The sequence below is a fragment of the Medicago truncatula genome, chromosome 6 (assembly GCF_003473485.1).
Source record: "Medicago truncatula cultivar Jemalong A17 chromosome 6, MtrunA17r5.0-ANR, whole genome shotgun sequence".
In the NCBI taxonomy this organism is placed as follows: Eukaryota; Viridiplantae; Streptophyta; class Magnoliopsida; order Fabales; family Fabaceae; genus Medicago; species Medicago truncatula.
The window spans coordinates 26,410,910-26,432,428 of record NC_053047.1 but is presented as its reverse complement, the minus strand read 5'-3'; the positions used below and the strand labels follow the sequence as shown (position 1 = coordinate 26,432,428).

The following is a 21,519-nucleotide window of genomic DNA, read 5'->3' as shown; positions in this document are numbered from 1 at the left end:
TTACATTTTCCCTTGATGTGGAAACAATGTAAGAAAAATGCAATAAAAAAAACAAATGTTTCTTCCATCTAAATGGGGTCAACTGCATGAACCATTTAAAACTCAGGACTTCAGAATGACCAATGAATGAAAAAAATCATACAACAATATGAAGAAAATTGACTGCACATTGGAAATAAAATATAACTAAGTCAATAATCAAAACAATCAACCATTTCGATCATTACAATAACAAAATGAAAATAATGTGACATGATTTTCAACTAAAACTACACCATTCTCATCACAAAATGAACATAGCTACATTTCTCTTAAAGTAGACCGCGAGCAATCATTTCACGTAGAATTTTCTCTGCCTTATCATTCTCATCATTTTTAAAGAGAGCACGGATAATTGTTTCATAAGTTACAGCATCTGGAATGCAACCATTGTCTTCCATTTTTGACAGCAGGGTCACAGCTTCATCAAATAAGCCCTCTAAACAAAGACCATTGATCATAATAGTATATGTCCAGAGTGTTACCTTATAGCCTTTAATCAAAAGATCCTGAAAAATCACTTGTGCATTCTCAAGTCTTCCTTCTTTGCATAGTCCATCGATAAGTATATTGTATGTGTTAATATTGGGTTGAATGCCCTGATCTTTAATTTTCTTGACCAATGCAATTGCCTTGTCAACTTGATGGTTTTTACATAAAGCGTGTAAGAAGGAATTGTAAGTGATCACATCGGCAGGTTGACCTCTATCATGCATCTGATCAAGAAGCTCCCATGCATGAGAGATTCTCCCTGATTTGCACAAAGCATCAATAAGAGAACTGTAAATTACCTTATCAGGAGCAATTCCTCTGCAACACATGTCATTAAAGAGATTTAAGGCTTCATCAACCATTTTAATCTTACATAAACCATTAATAATGATATTGTAGCTGCAAACATTAGGTGTCATTCTCCTTTTTCCTATGACGTTGAATACATTCTTTGCCTTATTCACTTCATTAGCTAGGCAATACCCATCCATTAATGTATTATATGTAACAGCATCAGGTTCCACGCCTTCTTTCATCATCACAGCTATCACATTTTTAGCTTCTTTGATCTTTCCTTCCTTACAAAGAGCATCAACCAATATATTAAAAGTATAAACATCTGGGTGGATGTTTGTCAATAGCATTTCATGGAACAAACAAAATGCTTCTTTCAGTTGACCAACAATGCAAAATCCATATATTAGAGAGCTCAAAGTAACAACATCAGGAGAAACTTTCTTTACAATCATTTGAGAATATAACTCATAAGCCTCAGTCACCAATTTCTCTTTACACAAACTATCAATGATTGTGCTATACATTACAACATTAGTGTTAACCAATTTCCCATCAATCTTTCTCAACACTTGTAAGGCTTTGGTTGTTTTTCCCAATTTACACAAGCCATTGATCAAGGTCCCATAGCTAACTTGGTCCAAGTGGAATCCAAGTGAAATCACATGATCGTGAAAGTGCAGAGCCTCCTTGACCTTACCATTAACACACAAACCATTGATAAGAGTATTAAAGGTAATGGTATTCGGCTGAAACCCAACCTTGAGAATCTTCCCGAATAGAGAAAAGGCAAAATCCATTTCCCAAAGATGGCAGTAACAATTAATGAGAATATTGAAAGTAACAATATCAGGTGTAATTCCATGAAATTCCAATTGATGAAAAAGGGAAATAGCAGTAGGGTAATGATTGTTGTTAGACTTAACAAGGGAACCTAATATCTTGTTAAATTCAATAATCGATGGAGTGGGATTCATATGAAGCATATGATTGAATGAAGAAACAACATTATCAAGATTATTTGAATTGAATGAAGAGTGAGAGTATAATCTTATTCTTAAGAAGGGAAAAAGAGAAATGGGATTGGTAGAAGATCGAAACCTGGCGCAGCATGAAGACATTTGGGCGTGAGTGAGCGGCACTTGCTTGGTAAGCGGTAGAAGAAGACGCAAGCTGTTGTTGTTGGTGATTGATAGTCGGAGCTTCAACGGAAATTATAGATTTTTCCCCAATTCAATTTCTATTTCTATTAAACAAGGCTGAAAGTAGAAATTTAAAGACAAATGTTTAGTGGCTTTAGCTAAACTAGTAGAGCTCATTTCATATATATATTAACAAAAATGTATTAGTGAACGAAAGAAAAAAGTTTTAAGTGTTGATATATTTATCATTATCATAAATGCAAAAAAGAATCTGTTGAAATATGAGTGATAAAATTAGTATTAAGTAGAGTTATAATTGGAAAAAAAATAATTAATATTGCATTGTAAAGTAAAATTGATCAGTTATTGTAAAACAATACTCGCTCAGTCCCAAATTGTATGATGTTTTGGACATTTCACACATATTAAGAAATGTAATTAATATTGTGTGAAGAGATATTATGAGTTGTTTTACAAAATAGTCCTTAATAAATAATATGGGAAAGATAAATGAAAGAAGAGAGAGTAATAAATACTTAAAGTTATAATGGAAAAAGTAACATTAATATTGCATTGGTATTGTAAAGCGACGTATAGTTTGGGACAAACTTTTTCCCTTAAAGCGACATACAATTTGAGACGGAGGGAGTATTTTTTAACAACATCGCTCACTTTCATTCTTTATTGTTAAAATCCCTTAATATATTTTGTGTTATTTTTTGGATCAAATTTATTATTTTACCATCTTTGACTAATATTAATATTAATTAAAAAAAATTAACTTTTATATTTTGGATAATAAAAACCGATTCAAACTAAACCACGTATATTTGTATCAGATTAGATCGATTTTTGTATATAGTCTTCCAAACATAACTGCATTTGATTTTTATTTTTGATCGGATGAGTTTTTACCTCAAAATTAATCTAAATTGCATCACGAACACCCCTATATAATGTTTGTAGAATAAAGATGTAAGAAGTATTTATTCATGTCTCTGAAAAGTTTGTTAAATTGTATTCCTATCAGAAAAGTTTTGCACCTCAATTAAGAATTAAGGAATAACTTATTTCTATAAAATATCCAATTAGGTTCATAACTGTTTTCAACTTATTTCCATAAGCTCTGCATAGTAACTTATCAAAACAACTTTTAACCTCTATGAAAACAATTTGATTTAAGTTTATTTTTTGTTATAGAAATAGTTTATACATAAGCACTTATATGATAAGTGCTTATATTAAGTTGTTTATCCAAACAAATATAAAAGAAGATTTTCAGAAGAGTGACAGTCACATGAGTAAAGTGGGGAAGGAAAGGAAGTAAGACCTATAGACGAGATTGTAAAACTGGCAGGGGGTGAAAGAAATATTGTCTCACAACACTATGTAATTGCAACTGAGGCTGAGAAATATGGACCAACAATGCGAGATGGATCAACCTTCATCATAAAATAAGTATGTTATGTTGATAGCAAAGCAAAATTTCAACTGAAAAAGCACATACTGATCAATCAGGTAATTATCAATTAATTAATAATAAAAAAAAAACTTGTAGCACAGCTTAAATCAATCCTATCAGTAAACCTGGAGCACTAACTGAATATTATTTTGTTAGAAATTTCATCTGGTTTCTAACCAACCAGATTGTCCTATTATCGAAAACCACAAAACCTGTCAAACCTTCCTACTTTCTCATTTGGAACAAGGTAGTGATAACAGAACCATAATGTTGATATCAAGCTTAAAAAGCCCTAACGGAAGGTATCCACTGGATGCTGGATAGATCTTTAAGTACGCCAATGATAACGGTAGAAACTACAAGAATCATGTGAACACAACCGACTCCAGCACACTACAAGTACTGACACCAGCACAACGCAACCTCCTCTTAGCTATTGCATAATTATGTAGGCAAGATATTAAATTCAAACTGAAATTGGAATCCAACCTCCCACAACAGACTCAATAATTGAAACTCAACACAGGGCAGCAATGCATACTGACTTAGTACAACCTACATACCCGCCACAATAGTGAGTCCAACTTCCCCATAATATCTAATCAACCTTCATTTTCTGAATAACTGGCTTAGTCTGACATAGCCAACATGCCCCTACAACGAAAAAAAAAACTCAAAAACAAGCCTTAACCGAACTGAAAGCCAAAAACGACGAGAAAACAAACTGCACGGATATACAGCAGCAAAATCAACACAAAAACAGCTTCACAGTACAACCTCCCAGCAACATAGCCACAGCTACCAACACAACGCACGCTAGAAACAAAAAAACGTGCAAAAACAATTGATGACTCAGACTTCGAACCCTTCCAAAAACTTAATTTTTTACTTTTTTGCATTACAACTTCAATATGCAGGCTAAGCAATACTGCCACTAGTCACCCACCTATTTATCCCATTTCCAGGCTAAGTTTTAGGATCATGCCTTATTGGAATGATGGTCAACTAACTAGATTGAAATGAAAGAGGTGGAAAATTAGAATAGCATCATATAATGTGCACTAGAGAAGGTGTGAGAATAGACTCATCAAATAATATAAATTATCATCGGAGAGGTAGTTTATTTGGCTTTCTACAGTAAGACAGTAACCAAAGAATAGACTGAATATTAGAGTTCGTAAAAAGGTGACGAAGTGTGAGAAATGTGCATAAAGGAAATGCATAACCCATCGTCAAAGCATGTGATACTGCTTGAACCAACTATTTTCGTATAAGCTAGAAGTTGTTTTAATAAGCTATATTAGAGAATGGAGACCTTAGTTGAAAACAACTTGTGGATATGTCCCAAGTTCTTTCCATAAACTATTCCAAATAATCCCACAAGTATTTATGTCAGTATATAAGCTCAAATCCTTCAATTTAAACATATCCTAAAGCTTGCTGGCCAAAAATGCAAATCAGACCTTCATTACTAATATCACTTAACACTTAAAAATCTTCTTTTGGACTTAACAAGAGCAGCTAAACACGAAAAATTTAGCATATGATCAGATGATTCTTTGAGTCATAATTGTGTTAGAAATAACAAAAGAATGCACATATTTGCTAATAAAGATTCTAAAATTTAAGCAGTTTTTACATTAATTTCCAAAGAGATTCTAATTTCTTTATAAACCACATTTTCAGGCTTCTTATATTATGGTCAGAAAAATGAGACTAAATCCACCACCAATCAGAGGCATAACAATATTCAGATAATGCATCACTGTGTACGAAAATGAACTTAGCTATCTTTCCAATCAACTATCAGTCTTCGACAATATTTTTAATTCCAAGGTCCATTCTACCAAAGACAAGGTGTTCAAAAAGGTAACATTTCATTTTCATCTCTACTGATAAAAATTCCTTTATTAAATAGTGAGGAGGTTGTTGATATTCATCCACTCAACAAAAGAAATATTAAGCTAGTACAATGTGTAATGGTGGAATTAACCTCTCAGCCAAATGTATTTCAATAGTTATTGTTTAACAAAAAACAGAGAATTCTAAAATTTGTTATTCGATCTATTATGTTAAAATCCCTATTAGGAAAGCTTAACCTACAGTCACTATTGAGTTAACCTACATCCTAGTTGTCAGTGTCAGCTGGACAGAGGTGGCTAATTAACTTTAACCACACTGGCAGAACTGGAACAAACGGCTGCAGCTTCTAGAGCTCAGCAGAAGGTTCTAGAATCTTAGAGTACAAACTAAGTCGGTAAAAATATTTGTAATTGTCAAATTCCATATACATTAACACATTGTTATATTGCTATTGTATGACTACACCAATGAGTCATGCGCCTTATACCAAATTCAAGATAGCACAAGATATGAAAGTGTATCAGACCCATCCTACCAACATCAAAGAAGAAGAAAAAAGAGGACCCCATCCAACTTTTCGAACGACAGTTGCACAACTTGTACGTGACTCAACCATATAAAACTGTACAAGTCTAAAACACAAAAATATATCACATATCACGATTTTATGAATTGTATCACACACGACCACCAGCCAAAGATCACAAAGAATAACCATAATAGTTTCTATTTGGTCTGTGAGTTAAAACGCAGAATAACCAATGAATGAAAAAAAAAAATACAACGATATGAAGAAAAAATGACAATACAATGGAAAGAAAAAATATTTCAAAAATAAAAACACGATTTCAAATTAGAACTAAGGTGATAGTGATGTCATTGTGTAGTTGATCATCATTTGCATATGTAACCGTTAAAGCAAACATGAAAATGAATAACTAAGATTCAATCGTTGTCATCAAAATTCAAAAGTAACAAGAAATAATCTTAACTAATACTTTTCTTACAGTAGACCGCGAGCAATCATTTCACGTAGAAGTTTCTCTGCCTTATCATTCTCATCATTTTTAAAGAGAGCACGGATAATTGTTGCATAAGTTACAGCATCTGGAATGCAACCATTGTCTTCCATTTTTTCCAGTAGGGTCATAGCTTCATCAAACAATCCCTCCAGACAAAGACCATTAATCATAATTGTATATGTCCAGAGTGTTAGCTTATAGCCTTTAATCAAAAGATCCTGAAAAATCACTTGTGCATTCTCAAGTCTTTCTTCTTTGCACAGTCCATCGATAAGTATATTGTATGTGTTAATATTGGGTTGAATGCCCTGATCTTTAATTTTCTTGACAAATGCAATTGCCTTGTCAACTTGATGGTTTTTACATAAAGCGTGTAAGAAGGAATTGTAAGTGATCACATTTGCATGTTGACCTCTATCATGCATCTGATCAAGAAGCTCCCATGCATGAGAGATTCTCCCTGATTTGCACAAACCATCAATGAGAGAATTGTAAGTTACCTTATCAGGAGCAATTCCTCTGCAACACATTTCATTAAAGAGATTTAAGGCTTGATCGACCATTTTAATCTTACAGAATCCATTAATAATAATATTATAGCTATTAGCATTAGGAGTCAATCCCATTCGAGAAATCAGGCTTAACACATGTTTGGCTTTATTTACTTCATTAACTAGGCAATATCCATCCATTAATGAACCGTAGGTAACAACATTCGGTATCACACCTTCTTTCATCATCACAGCTATCACATTTTTAGCTTCTTTGATCTTTCCTTCCTTACATAGACCATCAACCAATATGCTGAAAGTATAAACATCTGGGAGGATGTTTGTCAATAGCATTTCATGGAACAACCCAAATGCTTCTTTCAGTCGACCAACGATGCAAAATCCATAAATTAGAGAATTGAAAGTGACAACATTGGGAGAAATTCTCTTTGTAATCATTTCAGAATATAACACATATGCCTCGGTCACCAATTTATCTTTACACAAACAATCAATGATTGTGCTATACATTACCACATCAGTGTTAACCAATTTCCCATCAATCTTTCTCAACCTTGATAAGAGTATTAAAGGTAATGGTATTCGGCTGAAACCCAACCTTGAGAATCTTCCCGAATAGAGAAAAGGCAAAATCCATTTCCCGAAGAAGGCAGTAACAATTAATGAGAATATTGAAAGTAACAATACTTGGTGTAATTCCATGAAATTCCAATTGATGAAAAAGGGAAATAGCAGTAGGGTAATGATTGTTGTTAGACTTAACAAGGGAACCTAATATCTTGTTAAATTCAATAATCGATGGAGTGGGATTCATATGAAGTATATGATTGAATGAAGAAAACATTATCAAGATTATTTGAATTGAATGAAGAGTGAGAGTATAATCTTATTCTTAAGAAGGGAAAAAGAGAAATGGGATTGGTAGAAGATCGAAACCTGGCGCAGCATGAAGACATTTGGGCGTGAGTGAGCGGCACTTGCTTGCTTGGTAAGCGGTAGAAGAAGACGCAAGCTGTTGTTGTTGGTGATTGATTGATAGTCAGAGCTTCAACGGAAATTGAGTAAATAGTCAATTTCCCCCTTGAAATTGTAAGTTTCATCACTTATCCTCATGAAATTAACAAAACTTCAATTACCCCCACAACGTTAGTCAATTTACCCCCTCCGTCAAATTTTTCTGTCAGTGAACATGACGTTTTGCAAATACCCCCTGAAGTTTTGCAATTATGTGCAAAATGCCCCCTAAACTTAAAAAAAAAAAAAAAAAATTTCTTAAAAACAAACAATTAATAGTTAAATATTAAAGCTAACTATTAATTTTGGAGTTTGGAAAAACTACATACATATATACATCAAAATAGAAAAAATATGTATTTTTAAAGTGACAATAATTGTTATTTCTAATAGACAAATTATTATTTTTAGAGGTTTATAAACAAATTAATAATCAGATTTAAATTTATATTTTCTCCTTCACTACCTTAGTCTTTTAACTCCTCCAACTCCTTCAACAATTTGCTCAAACCATTTAAACTACACAACCCCCAATATTAATCTACAAATCATCTCATTATTGTCACTTTAAAAAATACATATTTTTCCTCATTTTGGAGCCTATTTTGATGTATATATGCATGTAGTTTTCCCAAATTCCAAAATTAATAGTTAGTTTTAATATTTAACTATTAATTGTTTGTTTTTAATAAAAAAATAATATAAATTTTTAAGTTTGGAGGGCATTTTGCACATAAGTGCAAAACTTCTGGGGGTATTTGCAAAACGTCATGTTCACTAACAGAAAAATTTGACGGAAGGGGTAAATTGACTAACGTTGTGAAATTTCAGGGGGTAATTGAAATTTTGTTAATTTCAGAGGGGTAATTGATGAAACTTACAATTTCAGGAGGGAAATTGAATATTTACTCAACGGAAATTATAGATTTTTCCCCAATTCAATTTCTATTTTTTTATTTTTTTTAGGAATATGCAACAATTTCCTTTTTGCGGAAAGTGAAACAAACAAACAAATATTAAACAAGGTGTAAAGTGGAAATTTAAAGACAAATGTTTAGTGGGTTTAGCTAAAGTAATAGTGCTACTCCCTCCGTCCCAAATTGTGTGACGTTTTGAGCATTTCACACATATTAAGAAATGTAATTAATATTGTGTGGGAACGAGATATTATGAGTTGTTTTACAAAATTGTCCTCAATAAATGATATGGAAAAGATAAATGAAGGAATTCGAAGAAGAGAGAGTAATAAATAGTTAAGATATAATATGAAAAGTAACATTAATTTTTCATTGGTATTGTAAAGCAACATACAATTTGGGACAAATATTTTTTCTAAAGTGACATATAATTTGGGACGGAGGGAGTATTATATAGAGAGTCATTTCATACTTGTTAAGAAAAATATATTAGTGAAGGATAGAAAGAAAAAAAAGTCCAAGTGTTAATTTAGAGTGATGAAATTAGTATTAATTAAAGTTATAATTTAAAAAAATAATTAATATTGCATTGTAAAGTAAAATGGATCAGTTATTGTAAAACAATACTCCCTCCGTCCCAAATTGTATGATGTTTTGGGCATTTCACACATATTAAGAAATGTAATTAATATCGTGTGAAGAGATATTATGAGTTGTTTTACAAAATAGTCCTTAGTAAATAATATGGGAAAAATAAATGAAAGAAATGAAAGAAGAGAGAGTAATAAATAATTAAGGTTATAATAGAAAAAGTAGCATTAATATTGCATTGGTAGCGACATATAATTTGGGACAAATTTTTTTCCCTAAAGCGACATACAATTTGAGACGGAGGGAGTATTTTTTTAACAAAATCGCTCACTTTCATTCTTTATTGTTAATCCCTTAATATATTTTATGTTATTTTTTGGATCAAATTTATTATTTTACCGTCTTTGACTAATATTAATATTAATTAAAAAAAATTAACTTTTATATTTTGGATAATCAAAAACCGATTCAAACTAAACAATGTATATTTGTATCAGATTAGATTGATTTTTGTATATAGTCTTCCAAACATAACTGCATTTGATTTTTATTTTTGATCGGATGAGTTTTTACCTCAAAATTGATCTAAATTCCATCACGAACACCCGTATATAATGTTTATAGAATAAAGATGTAAGAAATATTTATTCATGTTTCTCAAAAGTTTATTAAATTTTTTTCCTATGTATCAAATATTTTCGAGAAAGATATTTTTTATAAAGGTTAACAAATGAAGGGGCTTTGATAATCCAGAGATCGACCAGTTTGTTAAAGTATTGTTCCATCTAGGAATCGAACTCGGGTTCTCCCAAACGATTCGTGTAACACTCTAATCGTTATTTTAATATTTTTGATTATGTGGAGTCTTATATATGATTTTTAGTGATTTATGTGGTGTGTTTATTTAATTATATGGTTTATGTTATTAATAATTAGAATAAGTGGGAAAGATAATTAATTAGAGTTTTAGGGGTTATGTTATGATTAATAGAATTAAGGGGGGAGTTAATTGCTAATTAGGGGAGTTACATTTTGGGAGTTAAAGAAAGGAAAAACCAGAGAAACTATTTTACGTAGAAACAAGACTTTTGGGAGAAAAGAGAGAGAAGAGCAAGTAGAGCCAAGGATCTTTTGTTGTGAATTTTTCTTCTGCAAAACTAAGGTAAGGGTGAGGTTTACTGCAATTGTATTGATTTTGAATTCTGATTTTGAGTTTGACAGGTTTTGGTAGAAATTGGGAATTCTAGGTTTATGTTGAATTAGTGGATTTGAGTGCATAGATTGATGTTTTGGGGTTAGAAATAGGTTCTAAGTGTGAACAACATTTCATTTCAAATCTGTAAACTAATTTGGGGAGTGAAGATGAGAAAAATGGGATTTTTGGGAAAAACCTGCATTCTGCCCGTACAGAAGTTCATCACTCGCCTCGCGAGTAGCCTATGCTCGCCATAGCGAGTGAGCAACTTCATGGCTCGCCTCGCGAGTGAGATGGCTCGCCATGGCGAGTACCTGCGAGGAAAACTGGATTTTTGAAGTGTTCTTATAAGCCGTAACTTGGATAGTTTTAAGTGCCTAGATGTTTTTGGAGAGGTCTGGGACAATTTTTCAGATTAAAAGGATGATTAGAGAACTTAAAAATGAAGATTTAGTGAGAAAAATGTCAAAACTCCCGAGAGCACCATATTTCTGTTCGGCTCGAGTTCGCCTCGAACTCGCCATGGCGAGTGCCCTGTTTCTTGAGCTCGCCATAGCGAGCAGATGTGCTCGCGAGGCGAGCTGCCCATAATTTTGTTGGATTGATTTCTGTTGTGAATGGTTGATTTGTCTTCTTGATTAAAGCATGGCTTTTATGATTGGTGTACTTTTCTGGATGTTATAAATTGGTGGTAATGAATGGATGATGGCTGGATGTATGCTTTTATTTAATTAAGTTATACATGAATATTGTAAATTGGGGAGGTGAGTCATATACATATATATGCATAGGTTGGATTGTATGTAGATATACTCAAGTGGGTCAGTTGCATAAGCATAACAGTGGGAGAGCTTCGGCTCTGGAACGCCTTGTCGTTCAAAGTGGTGGAGTACTAGTTGCTCAAAGTGGTGTTAGTGGTGAGGATTTATGTCATGAAAATGAATGCTTTAACCATTCTACAGCGGTGAGGGCTACGGTCCTGATTTCGATACCACATGCATGGGTGTTGTTAGCGGAGTCTTAGTGGAGTGGTGATGAGTTGCATGAGTCGTTGAGTGGGTTATTAATTACCGTTGTTGATGATGTTTGAAAATAATGAGATTTATATACTGTTGATGAATTATATGATAGGGTGTTAGATTCGATTGATGCATTCTTTATCTATATTATTGTTGTGAATCTCACCCCTTCTACTTAAAAACGTTGCCCTTCCTATGGGTAACTTGCAGATGATCCTGAGTAGTTGGTGGTGGCTCAAAGTGTCTAGGGCTCTGATTACATGGGATGGGATTTTATTTGTTTAATTTCTTCCTATGTATCAAATTTTGAATATTGTTGGTGTAGCCCTACTGGTGTTGGAATTTATGATATTTAGACTTTCATGCCAAGAATTTATTATGGAGTTTATGACAGTTGTGGATTGTTGTTGGTGATAAAATTTCCGCTGCAGATTTAATGAAAATTTGAAGGATGTTTATTTAAATGAATTTTAATTATATCCTATTTAAGATGATTATTATGAATGCGATGTGACATGCCGTTTGAGGTTTTACTCTGATGTTGAAAAATTATTATTTAATTGATTTTGGGAAACGGGGTGTTACAATTCATCATTTGGTGAAGCTCATTAACAGGTTGAACATAATCACTTGAGCTATGAAAAATGTTTTATTTTCAAGGCAAAGCGTGGAATTTTTTTTTTCGTTCTAGAAGGATGAATAAATTCATGTGTACAAATTGACAAAAAAAAAAAAAAATCATGTGTAACTAGTCATAACTTTCTCTCTTCAAGTAAATCTCATAAAGTAAAAGTTAACAAACACCCTATTAATTAAGAGGAAATTTAAAAATTAAATAATAGGTTTGACAATAAAATATTAAACATTAATTTTTTTATACAATTAAATGAGATGAGGTTGTCACGACCCAAAATTCACAATAGTGATCGGCGCACGAACTAGAACATCCTAGTCAGGCAAGTCTATTAACGACACTTGGCACACTATAATTTAAACAATTTTTAAATTGATTTTCACTTAAAATGATACCCACTGAAATTTCGACATAGTACCCTCTGTATTTTGAATATTTTCCAAGATATGAATCATGTCTATAAACTTGTATTATCAGCCAGAATCTCAAAGTGACATAACTAGATGTTTGTACAACTCAAAACAAAACATTTCTAAACTACCAATAGGCTCAAAGGAGTGACATTGATGGATTTTTAACCACGCTAGAAGCTTTCTACTACGCAATTGACTTTGCAACATCACCGTAGTTTTCAAAACACCATTCTTAAAACACATGTCTAAAACCATATTTTGCAACATAACGAAACTTATGTCAAAATATGTATCACCAAAACTCAATTGAAAATTTACTAATTATAATCATAAGTAAATCCAAATTCAAATCTAAATCCAATCTAAATGGAGTACATATTAATATCAAAATCTTCGAAAACACAATCCCTAATGTTCTTTATCCAATATACCCCTTTAAATAACCAAAACAAAGCAAAGTCTGCTTGCTAATCTCCAAAAACAGTAAGAATTTCCCTGTTTCCAAGCCATATCACTCCTTTACAACCAAGGTAGTCAGGAACGAGTCCCAGCACGTAGGATCGCACGATCTTACGTGCCACAGCACTTCGACCGTGCTTCGATCCTACTTACGAACCATGTTTTCTCTGTTTTGCTCTGTTTCCTCTGTTTTTTGCCATTTTTTCCTCTAATATCTCTGTTTTTATGCTTGGCTCCCCTGTTTTTCCTCTATTTTCCCTATATATTTATCTCAATTCTATCGACAACCTATCGATCCTGCTTACGAACCGTGTTACGTTCCTCGTGTTTACGTTCTTTCACCGGCCGACCGATCCTACGTAGGAACTCGTTCCTGACTACATTGTTTACAACTACAACTGCCAAACTATCCCGTTCAATTCAATCACTCTATTGTGCTTCTTCAATTCCAACGAAGCTATCACTTTTTGGTGTTCTAACTGCTCAAAGCCATAACAGTGTTGGTGGTGCAGTAAAAAGTGCTACTGCATAACGACACTACCAGCGCTATTCTTAACCATCAACACAGATTCATTACTTTTCTAGACACAAATTCTGGAAACACAGACAGGTCCACTCCACAGACAGCATAACCACACTACCAAGCACGGTATCAAAATCACGTATGTCTAGTATTTCATGCTAGGCTTGCTATTAGCTATCAGAAAAGTTTTGCACCTCAATTAAGAAAGCTATCAAATGCTTCCAAATTAGGGAATAACTTATTTCTATAAAATATCCAATTAGGTTCATAACTGTTTTCAACTTATTTCCATAAGCTCTGCATAATAACTTATCAAAACAACTTTTAACCTCTATGAAAACAATTTGACTTAAGTTTATTTTTTGTTATAGAAATAGTTTATACATAAGCACTTATATGATAAGTGCTTATATTAAGTTGTTTATCCAAACAAATATAAAAGAAGATTTTCAGAAGAGTGACAGTCACATGAGTAAAGTGGGGAAGGAAAGGAAGTAAGACCTATAGACGAGATTGTAAAACTGGCAGGGGGTGAAAGAAATATTGTCTCACAACACTATGTAATTGCAACTGAGGCTGAGAAATATGGACCAACAATGCGAGATGGATCAACCTTCCTCTTCTTCTTAAATTGTTGTTAAAATATAAGAAGATTCAATTCAAACTCAAAGAAAGAAAGGGTTACTAATTGTATGCATATTTGTAAAATCCTTCAAGATATTAATAGCTTCATTATGATCTTGAAGGGGGATGAGACCTCCAATAGACAGAGCGATTCAGTGACAGTTTTCATAGTTGTGACATAATTAGTAATCAAATTGACATTTTGATCTTATGATATTCTTAGTCATATATGTTTCTGTTTTTGAGTAGAAATTGACGATGGAATATACAACTTGAAATCCATGTAGACTAATAAAAATATGAAGTGTCAACTCATCTACAAAGATCCAAACATGATACTGATATTACCTCTAAAGTTGTTTGTAATCCTTCTAGCTCTACCTTATTTCAAAATTGTCAAAGCCTCAAGTAATTCAAAGGTCCATCATCCTCACCACATCTTTCTAAGCCATGCTTAACTTCTTCAACTCGAAGGTCTATCCACCTCATAAAAACTCAACCAAGTTTTACCGTTCAAGAGATAAGGAGGAACTTAATGCGATGTAATCAAGCCAACTGCAAGACTTTCATCATAAAATAAGTTTGTTATGTTGAGAGCAAAGCAAAATTTCAACTGAAAAAGCACATACTGATCAATCAAGTAATTCATCATCAATTAATTAAGGCTTTAATATGTGTTTCGTCCCTGCAATTAGGGCTCATTTAAAAATTGGTCCTTGTAATCGCTAATCTTGGCAAACTACCCTCCCAAAGTTTAATCATTTAAAATTTGGTCCCTGAGCCCAGTTAATCACTGCCACGTCACTGATTAGCTGACGTGGCAGTTATGATTAACTTATTTCATCTGAACAAACCAAAATACCCCTGAAATATTTACAAAAATTACCAATATACCCTCAAATTCATCTTCTCCACTTCTTCCTCCTCACATAAACCTTCATCTCTTAACTCCCAGAACAACTTGAACAACAACAAACACCACCACCAACAACATGGCGGCGTGAACAGTCCCACCGTCGATCCTCTTTTCGCCGCCGTCAAATAAGTGACCACACCAAACCAAATACATGTTCCTTTTCAACCATCATGGAAGAAATGAAATCCCTAACGATCCTTGTTTTCCCAATAGCCATAGGCCCATAACAGCTCTTATTTTCTATTCTCGTTCCATGGTGTCCATGATGTTCCTTGGCTACCTAGGAGAACTTGAACTTGCAATCGGTTCACTGGTATACATGGTGTCCGTTCTCTCCGGCCTCTCTGTTCACAAGCCTTTGGAGCAAACGTCCTAAACTCCATCATTAACCCTTCAACGTTGTATCCTCTTCTTATAGCTATGTTCCATTCCCATTTACTTCATGTGGCTTATGACAGTGATCAAATTGCGACAACAACACAATGACTTGAAATTACAACAACATAAATTTCAAATTAAAAATAGGGAAAAACTAATTTGGGGAATCAAGGTTTGTAGTTGGGATGCAATTATCATTACCCACAAAGCTCTCTAACTGTTAAGTCATGGGTTAGTTCAAATTGCAGGAAAAAAAATTGATTTGGTTTTGGGACATGAGATTACATGTGTGAAATGATTTTGATGGAATAAAACTGCCCTCATGTGTGAATTGATTTGGTTTTGGGACGTGAATTGAGGGAACCGCAAGATCTCAACCTTCCTCCTTCTGGGTTGGTTGAAATTGTGAACAAAGTTTTGATTTTTATTGGTTGATGAATAATGGATTTGTTATTTGAAGCTCATAATGTTTTACTCATAGGAAATTAATGTTTGTTTATATTTAATCCTAGGTTATTAATTCATGGATGTTGAATATGTTTATGGGAGAAGAAGAGTTGCAAATCAAACAAGAGAAGGGGAAATGAACAATTAGATTGGAGGAAGAAGCATTCACGTTTGGCTAAGACCTTTAGGGGTATTTTCGTCTGTTCATGTCCATAATTGTTGAGTCCCACTGCCACGTCAGCTAATCAGTGACGTGGCAGTAATTAACTAGGTTCAGGGACCAAATTTTAAATGATTAAACTTTGGGAGGGTAGTTTGCCAGGATTAGTGATTACAAGGACCAATTTTTAAATGAGCCCTAATTGCAGGGACGAAACACATATTAAAGCCATTAATTAATAGTAAAAAAAAAAAAACTTGTAGCACAGCTTAAATCAATCCTATCAGTAAACCTGGAGCACTAACTGAATATTATTTTGTTAGAAATTTCATCTGGTTTCTAGACAACCGGATTGTCCTATTATTGAAAACCACAAAACCTGTCAAACCATCCTACTTTCTCATTTGGAACAAGGTAGTGATAACAGAACCAGAATGTTTATATCAAGAGTAAAAAGCCCTAATTTAGTATATGATCAGATGACTCTTTTTGAGTCATAATTGTGTTAGAAATAACAAAAGAATGCACATATTTTCTGATAAAGATTCTAAAACTTAAGTAGTTTTTGCATTAACTTCCAAAGAGATTCTAATTTCTTTATAAACCACAATTTCAGGCTTCTTGTATTTTAGGTTAAATTAGTTAGAGCTGTAAAAGGGAAAGACATGTAAGGTCAGAAAAATATCACACACAAAATGAGACTAAATCCTCCACCAACCAGAGGCATACCAATATTCAGACAATGCATTACGAAAATGAACTTTGCTATTATTCAATTAGACTATGCTCCTGTTCTTCAGTCTTTGACAACCTTTTTAATTCCAAGGTCCATTCTAATATGTAAACTCAACAAGATTGAGTGTTCCAAGTTCCGATAATCTAACTGAACCAACAGATACATGCCAAATAAACATAAAAAAAAAATAAGGGAAGAAAAAACAAATTATACCAGACACAAAGTGTCCAAAAAGGTAACATCTAATCTTTTGATTTGCATCTCTAGATTAAATTCATTCATTAAATAGTGAGGAGGTTGTTGATTGTCATCCGCTCGGCCAAATGAATTTCTATAGTTATTGTATAACAGGAAAACAGGGAATTCTAAGATCTATTATTTAATCTATTGATTGCAGAGCAGAAAATACAGATTACAATCCCTATATAGGGAAGTTTAACCTACAGTCACTATTGAGTTAACCTACAACCTAGTTGTCAGTGTCAACTGGACAGAGGTGGCTAATTAACTTTAACCACACTGGCAGAACTGGAACAAACAGCTGAAGCTTCTAGAGCTCAGCAGAAGGTTCTAGAATCTTAGAGTACAAACTATGTCAGTAAAAATATTTGTAATTGTCAACATTCCTTACACATTGTTATATTACTATCGTATGACTACACCAATGAGTCATGCACCTTATACCAAATTCAAGATAGCACAAAATATGAAAGTGTATCAGACCCATCCTACCAACATCAAAGAAGAAGAAAAAAGAGGACCCCATCCAACTTTTCGAACGACAGTGGCACAACTTGTACGTGACTCAACCATATAAAACTATACAAGTCTAAAACACAAAAATATATCACATATCACGATTTTATGAATTGTATCACACACGACCACCAGCCAAAGAACACAAAGAATAACCATAATAGTTTCTATTTGGTCTGTGAGTTAAAACGCAGAATAACCAATGAATGAAAAAAAAAGTACAACGATATGAAGAAAAAATGACAATACAATGGAAAGAAAAAATATTTCAAAAATAAAAACACGATTTCAAATTAGAACTAAGGTGATACTGAGGTCATTGTGTAGTTGATCATCATTTGCATATGTAACCATTAAAGCAAACATGAAAATGAATAACTAGGATTCAATCGTTGTCATCAAAATTAAAAAGTAACCTAATAAGTAACAAGAAATAATCTTAACTAATACTTTTCTTACAGTAGACCGCGAGCAATCATTTCACGTAGAAGTTCTCTGCCTTATCATTCTCATCATTTTTAAAGAGAGCACGGATAATTGTTTCATAAGTTACAGCATCTGGAATGCAACCATTGTCTTCCATTTTTGACAGCAGGGTCACAGCTTCATCAAATAAGCCCTCTAAACAAAGACCATTGATCATAATAGTATATGTCCAAACAGTTAAATTATAGCCTTTAATCAAAAGATCCTGAAAAATCACTTGTGCATTCTCAAGTCTTCCTTCTTTGCATAGTCCATCGATAAGTATATTGTATGTGTTAATATCTGGTTGAATGCCTTGGTCTTTAATTTTCTTGACCAATGCAATTGCCTTGTCAACTTGATGGTTTTTACATAAAGCATGTAAGAAGGAGTTGTAAGTGATTACATTGGCAGGTTGACCTCTATCATGCATCTGATCAAGAAACTCCCATGCATGAGAGATTCTCCCTGATTTGCACAAAGCATCAATAAGAGAACTGTAAGTTACCTTATCAGGAGCAATTCCTCTGCAACACATTTCATTAAAGAGATTTAAGGCTTCATCGACCATTTTAATCTTACAGAATCCATTAATAATAATATTATAGCTATTAGCATTAGGAGTCAATCCCATTCGAGAAATTAGGCTTAACACATGTTTGGCTTTATTACTTTATTAACTAGGCAATATCCATCCATTAATGAACCGTAGGTAACAACATCCGGTATCACACCTTCTTTCATCATCATAGCTATCACATTTTTAGCTTCTTTCGTGTTTCCTTCCTTACAAAAAGCATCGACCAATATATTAAAAGTATACACATCAGGGTTGATGTTTTTCAATACCATTTCGTGAAACAAACCAAATGCTTCTTTCAGTTGACCAACAATGCAAAATCCATAAATCAGAGCACTAAAAGTGACAACATCGGGAGAAATTCTCTTTGTAATCATTTCAGAATATAACACATATGCCTCGGTCACCAATTTATCTTTACACAAACTATCAATGATTGTGCTATACATTACCACATCAGTGTTAACCAATTTCCCATCAATCTTTCTCAACACTTGTAAGGCTTCGGTTGTTTTTCCCATTTTACACAAGCCATTGATCAAGGTCCCATAGCTAACTTGGTCCAAGTGGAATCCAAGTGAAATCACATGATCGTGAAAGTGCAGAGCCTCCTTGACCTTACCATTAACACACAAACCTTTGATAAGAGTATTAAAGGTAATGATATCCGGCTGAAACCCAACCTTAAGAATCTTCCCGAATAGAGAAAAGGCAAAATCCATTTCCGGAAGATGGCAGTAACAATTAATGAGAATATTGAAAGTAACAATACTTGGTGTAATTCCATGAAATTCCAATTGATGAAAAAGGGAAATAGCAGTAGGGTAATGATTGTTGTTAGACTTAACAAGGGAACCTAATATCTTGTTAAATTCAATAATCGATGGAGTGGGATTCATATGAAGTATATGATTGAATGAAGAAACAACATTATCAAGATTATTTGAATTGAATGAAGAGTGAGAGTATAATCTTATTCTTAAGAAGGGAAAAAGAGAAATGGGATTGGTAGAAGATCGAAACCTGGCGCAGCATGAAGACATTTGGGCGTGAGTGAGCGGCACTTGCTTGGTAAGCGGTAGAAGAAGACGCAAGCTGTTGTTGTTGGTGATTGATAGTCGGAGCTTCAACGGAAATTATAGATCAACAAAGTGAATGTATTTGGACAAGGCGGAAAATGGAAATTTAAAGACAAATGTTTAGTGGGTTCAGCTAAAGTAACAGTGCTACTCACTCTGTATAACAGAAATTTAGGTCAACAAAAGTGAATGTATTTGGACTGAATTTTAACTAAATATATCAACTTTTATTGACCCAAAATTCTCTTATAAATAGGACCGGAGGGAGTATTATATAAAGAGTCATTTCATACTTGTTAAGAAAAATATTAGTGAAGGATAGAAAAAAAGTCTTAAGTGTTCTTATTAAGTATGGCTTAATACATCATTTGGTCCTTAACTTATTTTTTATGTTCACTTTGGTCCCTTAACTATAAAGTGTCATCCCATAGATATTATGTCATTTACTAATGTGGTCCTCTCCGTTAAAATTTTGCAAAATCTGTTAACTCCTTTCCACGTGTCAGTTAAGATTGGTGATCAACGGTTAAATTTAAAAACAGACATAGTATATCGTGGACTCACAACTCCTGTCATCTTCTTCCCTCTCATTTTCAAACTTTCTTTCTCCATGACTCCATTTCCATGTCAGAAACAACAACAATTCTTCGTCACCATCAACTAACAATTTTTGAATCAGAAATAGTGAGATCTAAGCAACAACATAACCAAATCCAGACCCGTATATATTACAAAACAAGAAAATAGCAAAGATCCTTACATATAATATTCAAGATTCATCTTCACATACATGTATATGAATCCTATTGACAATAGAGATTAAGAAATTAACAAAAAAAAAATAAATAGAAAATATATGTTTTCAGCATTCAACGGATCTGAGACAGACAACAGCAACACTGAGCATCAAAACGGAAACAAGAACAGATCCAACGCTGGTGAGAAAAACGACGAAGGGTGGTGTCGGAGAAGGATTCAGGTTTGCTGAAAGCGGAGCGGTCGCGAGTTCTGTCCATGGACGGCCTTGTGCGAGGCCGTTGCAGAGTGATTCAGAGAGTTTGTTGATGAGGACGCGGACGGCGGGAGAGTTTTCTGAAACGTCAGATCCGATGCCGGAAATGTGCATCTGGTGGTGGTTGATGGTGGAGGGACGGTGGTGACAGGGAGAACGGGTGGTGCAGAGGACATTGTTATTGTAATAGTTTGGAGAAATTAAGTTTTAGAGAGATAAAGTGGTTTTGTGATTTTATGTATTGAGATTGAAGGAGTTTTTGGTTTTTAGAGAAGGTGAATTTATTGCTTAATGGTTGTTGATGGCGATGATGGAATTCTTGTTGTTTTTGTCTATGGAAATAGTCATAGAGAAAAAGAAAGTTGTTGCTGAATTTTATTTTTATTTTTGAAGAAAAGTTGTTGCTGAATTGTTATTTTTTGTTTTGGGTATGACGTTGGAAGATGAAGAGGGAAGAAGATGACAAGAGATGTTATCATCTGTTGTGAGTCCACTGTATGCTATGTGGGCTTTTTAAATTCAACCGTTGATCACCAATCTTAATTGACACGTGGAAATTAGTTAACAGATTTTACAAAATTTTAACGGAGAGGACCAAAATACTAAACGGCAGAAGATTTATGAGACCAAATTGATACACTTTTTAGTTAAAGGACCAAAGTGAAAACCAAAAATAAGTTAAAGGATCAAATGATGTATTAAGCTATTGATATATTTATCATTATCATAAATGCAAATAGAATATGTTGAATTTAGAGTGATGAAATTAATATTA

At 33.5% G+C, this 21,519-nt stretch overlaps 1 protein-coding gene across 1 annotated transcript; it reads right to left on the bottom strand.

Moving 5' to 3' along the window:
* Positions 1 to 253: 253 nt before the first annotated feature.
* Positions 254 to 19,789, bottom strand: LOC120576070 (putative pentatricopeptide repeat-containing protein At1g12700, mitochondrial). Its single transcript, XM_039827037.1, has 3 exons — positions 19,146 to 19,789; positions 6,299 to 7,379; positions 254 to 2,039 (listed from the first exon to the last, which is right to left on the bottom strand). Exons 1-3 carry the CDS (start codon positions 19,694 to 19,696, stop codon positions 312 to 314), a joined length of 3,360 nt encoding a protein of 1,119 aa, XP_039682971.1. The 5' UTR covers positions 19,697 to 19,789; the 3' UTR covers positions 254 to 311.
* Positions 19,790 to 21,519: the final 1,730 nt, after the last annotated feature.